Below are 15,875 nucleotides of genomic sequence, written 5' to 3' on the forward strand. Positions count from 1 at the left end.
TCTGCCAGCTCACCACCTTAGGAATAATGAAATACACCTATTATACACTCTGTAAAGTGATTGATGTTAGGGAGGATATCCAGCCAAGGAGACTATGCCTCAGAATGGTACATATGAGCAAGTTATGAATTTCACAAGCTACATTACAGTTCATATCTATGAGTAACTTCAGTAGCCCCAAAATAAGAATTGATACAGGGTAGCAGAGATTAGTCAGTTCTCACCTCATAGGGCACCCCCTTATGTGTCTGTGGTACAATTAGAATGCATTTAGACAACACTGTAAAACACATGCAACAAGAGATCTGGCTGTTTTTTGTTTTGTTTTGTTTGTTTCTAGTATGTAACAAGACCCATCCAATCCAACCAACCACAGAAAAACAGACATAGAATGTTGATGCTGATGTCTGAGCGTTGTCTATAGAGATGATGTAATGTCCCATGCACCAAGTCAAACTGTATCCCTAGTTTGTTGGTGATCCTTTATAATACAGATTGTTGACGATAAATAAGACATACATTATTTACATTTGATGGATATTTGTCCTCATCTTGTTTGTTGTTAACATGTTTTGGCTGATATACCCTCCAGCCTTCATCAGGTGTCTTTCAAACCTGGGCATAAGGGGTAATAGTGGTTAAGAGCGCTGGCTACTAACCCCAAGATTCCAAGTTCGATTCCAAGCAGTGACCTGAATAATAATAATAATAATAATAATAATAATAATAATAATAATAATGAGAAGAAGAAGAAGAAGAAGAAGAAGAAGATCGAAAAATATCTTAGGAATGAGAACCCAGGTTTGAAATTTCCCCCAAGACACTTGATGAAGGCTGGAGGGTATATCAGCCGAAATATTGTGTTAATAACAAACAAGATGAGGACAAATATCCGTCAAATGTAAATAATGTACATAATTCCTCATCTCTTTAATATAGAACTGAAATAAGACATATTCTAAACAAATTAGCTTATCTCTCTGTAAGAGCAACTAGAAAGTGTAAAATAAAATGTATATTCATAATCAGTAAAAAGTAAAAGTTTATAAATGTATTACATAAAGTTGTATGGGGAAGGTAGTATTATATTCAATTATTAGAATTATTTGGGTAAAATAATTTTCAATGAAAAATAATTATATGAAATAAAAATAGTAATGATAGTTTTTATTTTCTTTTATTAAAGAAATAATGCAAGGTGGTCAGTGTTTACAAATTTTTTTCAACTTTTAAAATTGAATTCCATTAAATTCCTTTTCACTGGTTTCTGCTTTGGCAGCAGTTTTAGACATATATAGCCTGTGGAATGAAAACACATGATATAAGTGTATTTCATGAAAAAAATAAAGAATATTTTATCTAGTTATTTCACTTGGCTATTTTAAAAGTTTTCAGTATCTAAAAATTACATAATAATTTTTAAAATAGTTTTCTCAATTACAAATAAGTATGTGTATATGGGTACAAATGTGTGTGTGTGTGTGTGTGTGTGTGTGTATGTGCAATTCAGTTTCAACAGCTTATTTTTTTGCAGCCTTTCCTAAGCAGCATTCAATTCAAACTGCACCTCAATTTTCTCTGTTTTCATAATGACCTCATTAATCTTTTCACACATACAAAACAAAAAATAAAAATAATAATAATAGTTTTTTTTTTTTTTATGAAGTACTTTGCTCTTTTTAATTATCATGGAATGCTAAATGACTTTTGGGCTAATGTTTAGTACTGTAGTTGTCCTACTTTAAGCCTGATAATTCACAGCTTCTGATTTTGTGACTGATGTTCTAAATTCAAATCTCACTAGGGTTAATAAATATTTCTCCATTAAAGTGGTAGTTAATGCAGTCAGCTTCACTTTTACTTTCTCGTCAACTTAGAAAAGTGTTTGCTACAAGGTTAGGCTTCCTCAACTGAATTGTTTATTGGTTATATTTCAATTATAATACTCAATAAAATCTGTAGTGTTATCACATTCAGGGTATTGCTATCATCCATTCAGTACCCAATAGCTAAAGGTGTAAAGATGGTAATTACTAGTTTGTGGGTTCACATTGTGTGTGTGCGTATGCGTGCGTACATATAGGGTAGGTGTTGGAAGTGTATACACACACAACAACACATACACTCACACACACACACACACACACACACACACTGTTCATCTGTTGGTAGGTTCTCCAAATGAAAGCACCCAACTCATTTGAGAGATGAATATTTTTGTTTTCTTTCATCTAGCTATATAACTGGTTTCTTTCTGATGGCTTCTTTGTTTTCATGTTCAAGTGGAGATATTTCATTTGGTTTGGGTAGAGACCCAGAGCCTCCCTTCTTTTTTTGTTCATCAGGCTAACTTGGCATAAACCACATAATGGCTGATAATATATGAAGTATTGGAAGAAGAGACAATATGACAGGGACAATAACTGGGATTTACTTAATCCTAAGTTGCTTCCCTGTGATTGTCAATAACTATTATTGCTGTATAAAATGAAGCCTTCTTCTTAGTAGTACCTATTAGATCTTTAATTGGATGGGTCCTTTGAATGTCAATAAAGATTCATGTTAAAAGTGTGTCTGAAAATTGTACATTGATTATGTGCTGTTGAGAGTAGGAGAAAGAAAGTTGTAAGTAGAATGTTAAGTTTATTGTCTGTCTAAAAGGTTTACTAAAGTAAAAGTGGAAGTGTTACTATATAGGGATGCTGATATGTGTGCAGTGAAATTTAAATAGTGAGAAGGTTGAAAGAAGAAAAGAAGTAAAATGTGAAGGATATGCCTAGCTTGATCTTTGTTGGGTGGCACTATTAATACGGCATTGATGTTATTTTCCCATTGCACAAATTGAATTTATTTACATAGGTACACCTTACAAATATTTCCTTTCTTGAATTCAGAAGTTACTGGAGCTCATTGATTTCAGCAGGATGTGTATTCTTTCTGCTGTACAAAGCCTGCATTTCTTTGATCCATTTGTGCATGATTTTGCTTTTTCAAAAACCCTTTATTTAATACTGAACTCAATAATTGTGTCTCCTATTTTCCTGTAGTGGTTTGCAAATATTGTAAAATTCCTTTTGTCAGTGTATGTGAAAAATGACTTCTCATTGTTAAAACTTTCTTGAGTGCATAAGTAGTGTCTTATCCTGGCATAAATTTAAATTACCTCTTGGCTAATTATTTTCCTAATCAATTGAGCTATAACTTTCTCAGTAAATTTTATATACTGGTTCAACTATATGATGCCTCAGTTATTTGTCTCTTTGTAGGTTAACTTCATCCTTGTATTATTTAATGACAATATAGCTTCATCAGTCATTTACTGAATATGCATGTGACTAAAACATGATCAATTTCACCAGATATTTGAAATACTTCAGTAACTATCTTTGATTGTCCAGCTACCTTGTCTGCTTTCATATCCCTAATTGTGCTTTCTACCATAAGCTCTAACTTTAGTCGTTGATCCTTTGAATAGAGGCCTACATGGGATAGCCCTTTCCTCACTCTCTCATGCATTCTCCTCTTCCATCAATGTCTTGTCACAACATTTCCATGCCACTTTGTTTTCAGCATCAGTAAGAAGCAGTCTTCTCTTTTGCCTACTCTAACTGATTCCTCTGATACCCTGTTTTTCTGTCAGCACCTTATTACTCTACCATTCAGCTGCATTAACATTACATGTTGTGAAGTATATTTCATTAATTTCTTTCTATTAGCTAATCTTCTTTATTCAAGGTCCATGTGTTGCTGCTATGCAGCATTATGCTTTGTACACATGCATCATACAGTCTGCCCTTCCCTCTGATAATGAAAAGAACAGATTTTTATAATATATATGTACAAAAGGAAATTCTCTCTTCCTTGTTCTTATTCAGTAATAGCCAGAATAAAAAGAGGGTGGAGAGAATTGCCTCCAGAGTTAATAGCTTTATGATCTTTCTCGCTGCCATTCTTACTTGGACTGTAATACTTTCACTACACCCCATTCCTCCATTGCTAATTAGGTTCCCAAGGTTACAAAGCTATCAACTACTTATAATGAGCCTTATGAGATTTGAAAGAATTTCTTTTGCATGAATTCTTACTCCCAATTGCACTTGTGCATCTGTTACATACAAAATATGTTTTGACAGTCAACCTGCCACTGGTCCTACTACACCACTTGTGCATCTATATTGTACACTGAGTATGGAATTTCTATCCACTCTTTTTCTGCATATTGGACATAATCATTTCCCTCTTACCTCTAGAGTCCTGTCTTCTCTCCTACTTACTTAAACTTTAGTCATTGCTAAGTTTACTTTGCAGTCTCTTGGTTTCAGGTTTGTTTCCAAGTCTATTAAATCTACGAGTTTCTCTGGAAAGCCAATCTTAAACTCTTTTATGGTATGTAGAACTATAAGAAACTGGAGCTGAAAACTGAGTGCTGATTGATCTGTACTGACATACTGAATTCATTATTGAACTCATTACTAACCCTTACCTGCTGATTGTGCCTAATATCACCATATCACAGAGCATGGAACCCTGTGAAGGACTTAGGCTAATTTTGCTTCTAATCAATTTTGCTAGAACTCTTTCAGGAACTTTCATTACCTGGTCCAACAGTTTTCTTCCTCTATTATTGCTTCTCTCTAGATCATCTTTTTGCCCAAGTAGTAGGTGACAATGCTTCTACTTCCCTATTGATCTTGATTGTCCTGCTTGTTTGTCTTCACATCCTTAATAATGCTTCCAGTTTGGAGAAGCTCCTCTTTCTCCCATGCATTTTTCTCATTCAGCAACCTCATAATTGCATTTCTCTGCCTCTCTCAGCATCAGTAAAAACAAGTTGTTTTTATCATTTCATTTGCTCTTCTCCCCAACAATATTTTGATAGTTCTCTCGTAAGCTGCTTTATAATCTAGAAACCTTGCACCTTGATCTCCAAATCAAAGAACGTTGGCAAACAACATACTTTTTGGCATCTCCTCTCCTGAGTATATCTTATATCTAAGTTCTCTTTTAGCGACTTTGCTGATCTTCCAGTCTTTCTAAGCCTTCTCTTAATCTTTATAGCTTTATTTTTATAAACTTTTGAGAGGACATGAAATAATTCTTCTTGTTTGGAACTGCATTTCAAAGTACATATAAAACTATAAATAATAGCATTCAAATATTGGACTACTACTACTGATGATGAGGATGATGACGATGATGATTAAGATTGTCCTGTATGTATCTCAAGATGACCAGGTTATCCACTTTGCTCTTTGTGGGTCCTCAGGTGGCTTATTAGGTCAATTTAACATGGAATTTATAGTTACAATGGGCAGGGGGGTCATGTAGTATCAGAGTCAGGATTCAGTGGGCTCTTGCTTTTCTCTGCAGCCTTTCTATCTTTAGCTTCTCTGGCCATAGCAGATTCAGAGTACTGTACTCCAGAATACATATCACTATGATTCTGAGCAAGATGGCTGCAAATAGACTGCGTAAGGTGCTCTATGCTACAATTTTCCAAGATTGTCTTCAGTGTGTCCTTGTATCTCTTCTTTGGTCTACCATGGACTTGAGAGTCAACTGTTAGTTCACCAAAAGAAGATCTGTTTAGGAAGTCTGGAGTTGGGCATGCATGCTATATGTCTACTCCACTGCAGCTGGAATTTGCTCAAGAAAGCATACATGCTTCACATATTTGCTTTTTCAAGCACAGTTGTATTAGGAGTTTTATCCTGCCACCAGGAAAAACTTATGTTGAACCACTAATACTAATACTGCTGCTACTATTACTTTTACTATTAATATATCATTGCTGTGGTTGTAATATTTAAGGTGGTGATGGTGGTTACAGTAGTAGTAGTTGCCACCAGTTGATTCTACGATATTGAGGGTTTATTCAGAATTTGAAGTAGTACAGTCCAGTATTTTTAGGAAAATTTCAAATGATATCTTTTCAATATCAGTTGGTTATTTGATATATTCTCTATCAAATACTTTTGTAGCAACCAGAGAAAGTTTTGGCTGTCCAGTTTTTCACCAATTTACTGGACCAGTAAGAATCTAGTATTTGCTCAGCTATTTGGGCTATATAAAACAGAACTAAAAAGAAATTACCTCAAATTTTTTTTCTATCTTTTGTTGCTTTGTGCTTTTATTTTACTCCCTTTCAACTGTAATCCACCAGAGTAGCACCATGGAACAGAGTACCATTTGTTCCTTCATATTTTGGCTGTCTTAAATGAAAAGGCATATTGAAGCTGGACATGGCATCAGTTCACTGTATCTCATACTCTCTCAGTTTCCTGTATCAGTTATAATATTTCCTTTTTTGTTTACCTTAGTGTCATTATCTCTCTCACCTGATAATGTGTCACTCAAAAGAAACTCTTAAGTTCAAAAACATATGTGTAACAGTATTTCTAGAACATTGAATTACACATTTGACTTTACAAATATAAACATATGTATAAGTGTGTAAGGATTTTCTGCAACATATGCTTTTATTAAGGTTGTAATTTGAAACTTATTTTTCTGTGCTTGAATTACTGTAAATCATGACCTTAAGAAGAACTGTTTAAGTACTTTGGATTGTAGTATCACTTTGATTGGAAGAGATCTACTCTTCTGTTGGTACATAGAAAATAAAAGAGAACTATTATAATTCATTTATTGCTATTATCTCTGAGTATCTATATTTCCTATATTAGTAACTACTGACATGATTGAACAACTCAGTTTGTGTTTCCAGGTGCATTTTGATATGAATGCATTATTGATCTCAACATTTAATCAAATAGACTTCTTTCTGATAATAGCTATGAAATCTTCACAATTTGTATTCTGACTTACTACTATCACCTCAATGTCTCAGACTACATATTTTTTTTTTTTCAGTTGATAGTGAACTTAAAGTTACTCCTTGTCTGGCCTAATAATCTGGCTTTCTGTTTTCATGTTTGAGCCCTTTGCTCTTGACACTCAACATAATGCCAAAGACTATGTGTTTTAGCTAATTATTTATTTGCTTCAGCCAGAGACAGTACACACCAGCTATGGAGTGTCAATTTAGATTATGCAATTACCAGGTAACTTAAATCAATCTTAGCAGAGAATATTGTGAGCTTAATATTAGTTACTATAATTTTACTGCATAGAATTTCAAAACCAACTATTTCACTTTACTAACTGGCTCAGTTTTCTCTAGAACTTAACTAAATAGGAATGTATACTAATACTTTAATACCATCGCTTATTCACTTTTTACAAACTCACTTGTTTGAAAGCATGCACACACATACACGCACACACACACACACACACACTATGCAGACTCACTTGTACCTTGTATGCACATCATGCAGACTCACTTGCATTTTGTACATATGCATGCACATATCATGAAGATCCACATTTTGCTTGAGAAGTACATGTTGTATGTTAACTATTCATTATCTGTAGCATTCACATTTTTGAGTTCAGCTTTTACTACCTTTTGGTTTTCTATCGAGCCTCATTGAATTCATTTCCTAGCAATTTAGGAGGCTAATATGGTGATGTCATGCAAGCAGATGAAATTTTGGTTCTTCACAGTTTTCCATGTTTATTGGACTTTTAGGAATTCAATATTCTTTCAGATAGTTTGGCTATATAAAGAATCATTGTCGTAGTTTTTTAGGACAGTAGTAAACCTTTACCTTACTCTTTTTCAACTGTAACCCAATAGAGCAGCACTTTAGAATTGGCTATTTATCCACTTACATTCCACTTGTATTTAATTTAGAACACACACTTAAACTGAATAAAAAAATTAATTCACTGTATCTTATCTTCTGTCAGTTCCTGTTTTTTTTTTTTTATTTACCTTAATGCATTTATCTGCTCTCACCATGCATAGCACTCAAAGGAATGTATCTATATAACACCATTTCTATAGCAATGAATTACATATTTGACTTTAGAAGCATGAACATATGAGCATGAACAGAAGCACTTTCTACCACACAAACCCTGCTTCAATATTGTTGTAATGTTAAACTTATTTTTTTTTTGTGTATGAGTTACTGTTCATTTCAAACCCATACACCACCTACCTTTGAAAGAATAAGTATTATTTAATGAATTATAGTATCACTAAGGTGAGACATTTGGTGGTTTGTAGAAAATGAATAAGAATTACTATAATTAACATATTGTTGTTATTGCAATGCATCTCTATTTTCTACACTCTCCTTGTATCATACATATCAAAATTACCAAAATGTCATCATCAAATTTTCATGTGCATTTTTCTTGTGTCATAAGAACGGGAAGGATTGACAAGCTTAAATAATTATAGCATTTCTTTCACCATGACTTTGTGACTGAATATGTTTCCCCCATGACACATTATTCTAGTCTTACTCAGTGCTGATAAAGTAGCTGGTTTGCTTATTTTTGTGTGTTGAAACAAAGAAATGTAACTTCATTGGATGTATATAGTGTGTGGAAGGGGCAAAAAATCAAGCACTTTAACGAATTTATCACCAATATTGTTTGTTCGTCAGATTTGTTGGAAATAATGTAACTGAGAAAATAAAGATGGTTTTGATTTAAAGTATTTGTTTATAGTAGCGGTCCTTAACCTGGGTCTAATCTCCTCCTTGAGGTATTATTGTGGTTGGCTATAGAGGGATACCAGGTTTTCAGAGAGGATATGATTGTTTTTAGAAATGAAATATTTCAACCAGTTTGTATACTTATACTTTAAAATATTTTCAAAGAAATCTTTGTCTGGATTAAAATATGAATAAGTCACTGTGTTTTGGTGCACAGAATCATGACTGATGGTGCACCAATATAATTACATTATGCAAGTTATTACCTTCTGAAGTAAGTTCCACAAAAATTTAACATGTGTGCATGTGACGGTTTTGATCCATACAAATTTCTGAAAAGAGGCACAAACTAGATAGTATACTAGAAGAAATTATGAATAATAAACAACTGTACAAAATTCACTTCTGTTTGATTAAACTAATTCAACTATTTCTTGAGAGAGTTTAGATAGTTTTTTTTCCTTTTTTTTTCTTTTCTTTTTCTTTTTTTTTTTAGCAAAACATGAGGAAGAGACATTTGTAAAACACCATTTAGTGAAAGGGGTCACTGAGCTATAAAAAGGTTGCAAACCACTGGTATATTAATCAGATTTAATTTGTGTTTTGTTATTGAACTTTCAGCTTTTTGTATCTTTGTTTTTGTTTATTTGTTCTTTTCTTTTCATTTGTCTTCCCTGTATCACAATTAGTTCAAAATTCATTACAATTCATTGAAATGTCACCTAATAGTTTTGTGATCTTATTTTTCTTTACTAGGTTCAATGGTCAATCAAAACTAGCAGTTAAAGCTGTGGAAGATATTCACCATAGGGCCACATATGAACTTTATGCAGATGTTCTGCTTGTAAGTAGTTTATGGCTTAAATACATATTAATAATGTTTTGAAATGTTGAAGATGGCTTCAGATCTCAGAATTTTCATAATTGTCTTGTATAAGCATTGGGTTATTAAGTTGCCTACCTATCTGCTACATCTGGTTTTCATCTATTTGATAAGAAATGTCTTTGTCAAATGGTTTCATTACAGTGTATGGTATAACTCCTTTGATCTCCATATCCCATACAATCTGATGTGCTTAAAACTTTGGTTCTGATGTCCAAAATCTTCTGTCTGTACATTAACAATCTACTTGTCATTTCCAACAACATTAATTCTTTCTTTACTATAGCACCAACATTTGTGAGAATTTGCCTTTTGCCCTTATAGGGAACAAGGCTACTGCAGGAGTACTGGTAACATGATAGAATATTTCACTGTAAAGTGATTTACAATCAAGCAAATACAACACGTGTTCTACAGGACCCTTTAGTCCTATGTTGTTGGAAGCATGGCATTCTTTAGTGTTGATGCTGTGATAGACTATACACGATACACTTAGTAAAGTGTTTGGTGTTAGGAAGGGTGTCTAGCTATCTAAGTTTCATTCGGTTTTTGTGCAGGGCCCTGTTTTGATTAACCGTAGAAATCAAATTGGCCCTAGTGTTTTACTAGCATATTACTGGTATTAATTTTATTTGATCTCATCAAGATTTAAAGTCACAAATGTGAAATAGCAATGGAAATATCATTAACCAAATACCTTATTTTCTTTGTTTGCTGAAAACTTCTACATTGTTTTATCTAATGGGATTTTCAGGCGTAGCCATATAAGCAGCTTTATAGGAAGGGAAAGCTGAAACTAAATTCTTTGGGTAATCCAAACATTGAGATAAAATGTGTGCATAGCTAAATACTTTGTTTGCTTTATTGTCATAATATTATCCAGCAATAATATCTAGGAATTTAGCATTTCATTAAAAATTTTTTTTGTCTCATGGGTTATATATGCAACACATAGTTGAAGAAGTATTTGACAATATAATTTTCTCTGCTGCTAATCTATATCCCTTTTCCCTGCAGTATACATTCAATTATGATATTATCTATCAGGGTTAGAATGTGAATCAACAGCTTTATATATCAAATGTCAACCCAACCTTACCAAACTTTTATAGTTGATTGACCCAAGGTATGATAATATTTATCAAAATTAGTAAGGTGACGAGTTGGCAGAAACATTAGCATGCTGGGTGAAATGCTTAGCAGTATTTCGTCTGTCTTTACATTCTGAGTTCAAATTCTGCCGAGGTCGACTTTGCCTTTCATCCTTTTGGGGTCAATAAATTAAGCACCAGTTGCGTACTGGGGTCGATCTAATTGACTGGCCCCCTCCCCCAAAATTTCGGGCCTTGTGCCTAGAGTAGAAAAGAATATTTATCAAAATTAGCAGGATGTTTGAGGCCTTTGAGGAACAATTGCTTCATGTAAGCATTACAAAGGTTCATTTTTTTTCACAGTGTAATTAGTTTAAACTGGGTGAAAGTATCAGATGTGTCTATTTAATAATTTGCCCCTGACATACCTCTTTAAGTTCTAAAAGTGTATGGAGCTATGTATTTTATTTTGTGTATTCACCTCACATTTTCTATGATGTTTTTCTTTAGTGTTGTAGAGATTTGATGCATTTTTAGTACAACTTATTTATTTTTTAACTACTAAATCCACTTTTAAAATTGCCCAGCTTGCTGTTAGTGAAGTGGTAGATATCTTCTTGCTTATTAGTGACATGGTAGATATTTTTAATCCCAATGATTAATGCAAAGAGTACAATAGTTGTCCCTCTTATATATATGTTTATAATATGACTGGTGAGTGAAATGTTAATTTTCTTAATCTGTATTATTATTATGCCTATCACTGTATTTATTCATTTGTTACGCTTCAAAAACAATTAAAAACTGTCTCCTCAAAGAGAATCAAAAAGTGAAAATGTATCATCCGGTTGAGCTTGTCATTAGTGATTCTCATGTTAATTGGGTTTGTGTATTCCTACAACCCAAAGATATATTCTGATGTGAATTTTCTTCTGGAGAGCAGTTAGGCTGGTGTACCATTTTAGTAGAGGAACCAATTAAGCAATGATCATGGTGAAACCCATTAGATGTATGAAGATAGAATCATATTGATGGCATTGACCAGAGTCACTTAGATTCTGAAAATGAAACCACTACTGCTGACATTTGTAGAACTTGTGATCATGAATATAATTTAGGTACCAAAACAAGAAGGAAAAATGTTTCATACAAATGATATCTTAATTATTTAAAACCATCTGTGAAAAAATCTACAGCATCGCATATGAGGGGATACTGAAAAGAAAATACAAGAGGATCAGTTAATTATAATTTTATTCAACATATTCCCCTCTCAGATCCACACAATTATTGCAGCAGTCTTTCAGTTTTTCTAAGCCCTGTAAAAGAACTGGGAAGGTCAGGCCTTCAGCCAGGCCTTTCACAATACTCTTAAAACCAGGAGCTTTTCAGCACCCCTTGTTTATTCACTCAAATAAGAATCTAAATGTGTGCTATGAGTATCAATGCCCCTCTATCTCTCTATTTTCTTTTGCATAATTCCTCAGCAATTCAACAACAGACTTCCATCATTGCTAGATGCTTTATAGCATTTAGTAAGCATTCTTCTGTCAACCATTTACTTTCCTATCAGAATGGAGTACTCTCATCTTTTTATAATTGCATTTTCTAAGGAAACAGACATTTTCCTTGGTAAATAATTCAATTTTGTAGGTAAATATGTTTCTTTTTTTTTTTTACGAAGGTAAACATGTTCACCTTCACTTTAGACAAAGTAAACACTTTTACTTTGCATTAAAAAAGGCAAACATTTTGCATTACAAACTTCATTCTGATTTCATAATTATTCGAAAGAACAAAAGAAAGAATGAGATAATAAAAGCAAAAGATGAGAAAAGAACAAAGACAGGAAGCTGAAGAAAGTTTTATTCCAAACCAATGATTAGAAAGAGCCAACAACATGACTTTGCACAAACGTGTACAATATCAATAGTATCAAAAGGAAAATCAACAAATACAAAGAGGAAATATCAAAAGGTGAACAAAGCTGATTATATAAAAAAATGGAAGGTGAACAAAGCTGATTATATCAACGCTGATTATATCAAGATATCTGTTATAATACTATTCCACACATACAAAAACAGCCATACCAACAATCCAACATACCTCCATCATCAGCTGCCCGATGGATATCATTATGGTTTCAATACTTGGGCAGTACCATTCAATCCAGGGGTGTCAACAGCACTAAAATAAGTATTGTTTGGGAACAGGCATCAATAGAGTAAAGTGTGATAATATTAATGAAGAACAGCAGGCAGAATATCAAGGACTTTATAAAAAGTGTCAGGGGCAATGAGAAAATATAAATAAAGAATACATAGTTGCTTAATTTGAAAAACTTAAAACAAGAAGAAGGCAATGTTAGAAACAAGTTAGTGCTCTTTTGACATGTCATCACAATGTACAAGTTACTGTTGACTCATGAAAATTCAAAGATCTTGTCTTCACTGTGACATTTTGAGATTTCGGAAAGAAGTCTCTAAACTGTTACCATCATAATAAAATGTGACTTGCTTCCCTACAGTCTTATTCTAATAAACTGACATATTCTTTGAGAGTAACAATAAGAAAGCTAATAATTTCATGAAAAATATCCCAAATTATGTGTGTAGTTTCTTTTACTTCATTTTGATGCATAATTAGTAGACCTGTTCTTATTGTTTTAGAATTCAAGGACATACTATTCTATATCTTTACATGGAGCTTACGACCAACTTTCCACTATTGTTGCCAATGAACTTTACAATACTAAATAAAAGCACCCAAATATTTAAAATGTTTGCCTAATGTGACGAACACAATACAACAGATTATTAATTTTCATAATCCATACACTGAACTATATTAAAAATATGTTTGGTAGAATGGCAAGACCACATACATGCACTGGGTTCCCTATAAATATGAATTGCTCTTCAGATGAGGTCTGACATTAGGCAGTACAATATTCTTATAAGTAATAAAATTGCTTCTCCATTTATTTGTGAAAATGGTACTCCTCCAGGAAATAGTGTATTATAATCCATCCAAGAACATTCATCTCAAAGTTATCTCACCATCTTCACCTGATGTGTTACCATCTTTTACTTTTCAATGGTGAACTTGTATGGAACAAATAAATATACAGCATATTGAAGAATAATGAACACATGTTTATAAGGTACTTAGATAAGAGTTCTCTTATTATTGTCTTGCATGCAGAGGTTTGTTTCAGTGTCATTCCAAGATCAGGAGAGCTTTTTCAACAATTCTTGAAGATTGGTATATATATATATATATATATATACATACATACATACATACATACATACATACACACATACACACATACATACATATACAGTTTGTAAGAAAGAATCTATTTCAGCTGAGAATTGAACCATTTGATAGACAAATGAATCCCCTTACAGCTAAAGACCAGAATTTATTATGTTTTTACTGACACTACAAGCTATTTAAATCTTTATTTTTCAATTAGCAGGCTCTGGTGTAACACTTCTCCACACCTACACTTCTAGTTTAGATAGCATCACAGAAATATGACCTCAGATTTTAAAAAAATCATTACCTTGAAGTTTGAAACAAAAGATCCTTCTGCTGTTAAATTCATCCAAATACCATCCTACCTATGCCAGTATCTGTTATTCTCTGGTTAACATGCTTATACATTCACTACTACAGATATATATATATGTGTGTGTGTGTGTGTGTGTGTATATATATATATATATATACACACACACACACACACACTTTGAAATTTACAGAAAAACAAAAGATGGAGACAGGTGTATGAACAAGCAAGTGTAATAGTTTGATGCTTGGGATGGTGAGAAAGTGTTTTACGTTTCGAGCCTATGCTCTTCAACAGAAAGGAATAAGAGAAAATAAACAGAGAGAATAAAAAAAACTTGTGGATTTAGCAGTCAAGCATGGTGACTGGTTGGAAAAAAAGATTTGACAGAAGAGATAGAAAGAAGGGGAGATAATAAAGTATTGATGATCCCAAAACGAAGGTGTGCAGGCATGTGTGTGTATATGAGTATGTGTGTGTGTAGATAGGGGCTAGTGACTTTGATGTGTGTGGATTTTGCCTGTGTGTGTGCATCTGTAATGTGTAAGTGTGTGGATGATGGTGTGTGGTGTGGGTGCTGGGAAATGGTCAGTGCTAGTGTGTGGAGTTGTGTGAGGTGGGATTTTATATATATATATATATATATATATATATATACACACACACATGATCTGATCAATAAGAATCCGGACTTTTACTTTAGTAACGAAGCTAAAGTATGCAGAATAAAGCAGCTTGGCACAGATTGACCTTGAACTCTGCTCTGCATGTGCATTAAGTTTTAATGTTCTGTCTCACTTCTACTGTTTACAACTGTGCTTGGAAGGAACATGTGTATCATGTGATCGTTGTGTTGACCATGACAGAATAAGTTGAGCAGAGTAGCTGCATCAAATTTCACCAAAAGCTTGGCAAAACCTGCTCAGAGGCCCATGCAATGTTTTCAAAAAGTTTTCATCATTCTCGACACAATCAAGGAGGTCTTGTACAACTGAAACCCAAGTGTCCTTTTGGTCAGCTAAAAGCAGTTTTGGCACAAACTTGATAGACATGCATCTCATATCCAAATCTCCAGTGATAATGGACTGAACTGGACTGTAACTAATCTGTACATCCTCTGCTAACTAATGGATGGTGATTCAATGATTTCACCTCGTAGCTGCACGCGCCTCTGCAATGTTGTTCTCATTTCCGCTAATTTTGGGTCTCCCAGAACGTTCATCACTATCGACATTTTCCCGGCCATCTTGGAAACGTCTGAATCACTCATACACTTGTGTACTGCTCATACACTCCTCTCCCTATACTTTCTGCAACTTTGCATAAGGCTCTCAGTAAGTATCACCATGACCACTTTCTCTGTCATGGTCAATGTGACGATCACATGCTACACACGATCCTTCCAAGCACTGTTGTAAGCAGTGAAAGTGAGCTAGAACGTTAAAACTTAGTGTGCATGCACGGCAGAGTCCGAGGTCAATCTGTGTCAAGCATCTTTACTCTGTGTGCTGAAGCTTCATTACTATGGCAACAGTCCGGATACTTATCGATCATACCACGTATATATGATGATATATTTATATATATATATGATATATAGTGTAATAAATAAAATATATGCATACATACAAACATATATGTACGTACCTACATCTACATGTATATATACATGCATATATAAATAAATATACGTACAGGACACCACAAAAAGACGTAGAACTCAACAGAAACGAAAACGGAAAAAGCCA

The 15,875-nt window shown here is 33.6% G+C and overlaps 1 protein-coding gene across 2 annotated transcripts in view; it reads left to right on the top strand.

The window, feature by feature from the left end:
• LOC115223833 (hyccin) overlaps positions 1–15,875 on the top strand; it is a 374,581-nt gene that overhangs the window by 344,985 nt on the left and 13,721 nt on the right. For both annotated transcript variants that reach the window (XM_029794513.2, XM_036515120.1), the window contains one exon: positions 9,330–9,417. In XM_029794513.2, coding sequence (XP_029650373.1) covers positions 9,330–9,417 — 88 coding nt within the window. The remainder of the gene's footprint in view (positions 1–9,329; positions 9,418–15,875) is intronic.

The sequence above is a fragment of the Octopus sinensis genome, linkage group LG2 (genome assembly GCF_006345805.1).
Source record: "Octopus sinensis linkage group LG2, ASM634580v1, whole genome shotgun sequence".
Classification (NCBI taxonomy): domain Eukaryota; kingdom Metazoa; phylum Mollusca; class Cephalopoda; order Octopoda; family Octopodidae; genus Octopus; species Octopus sinensis.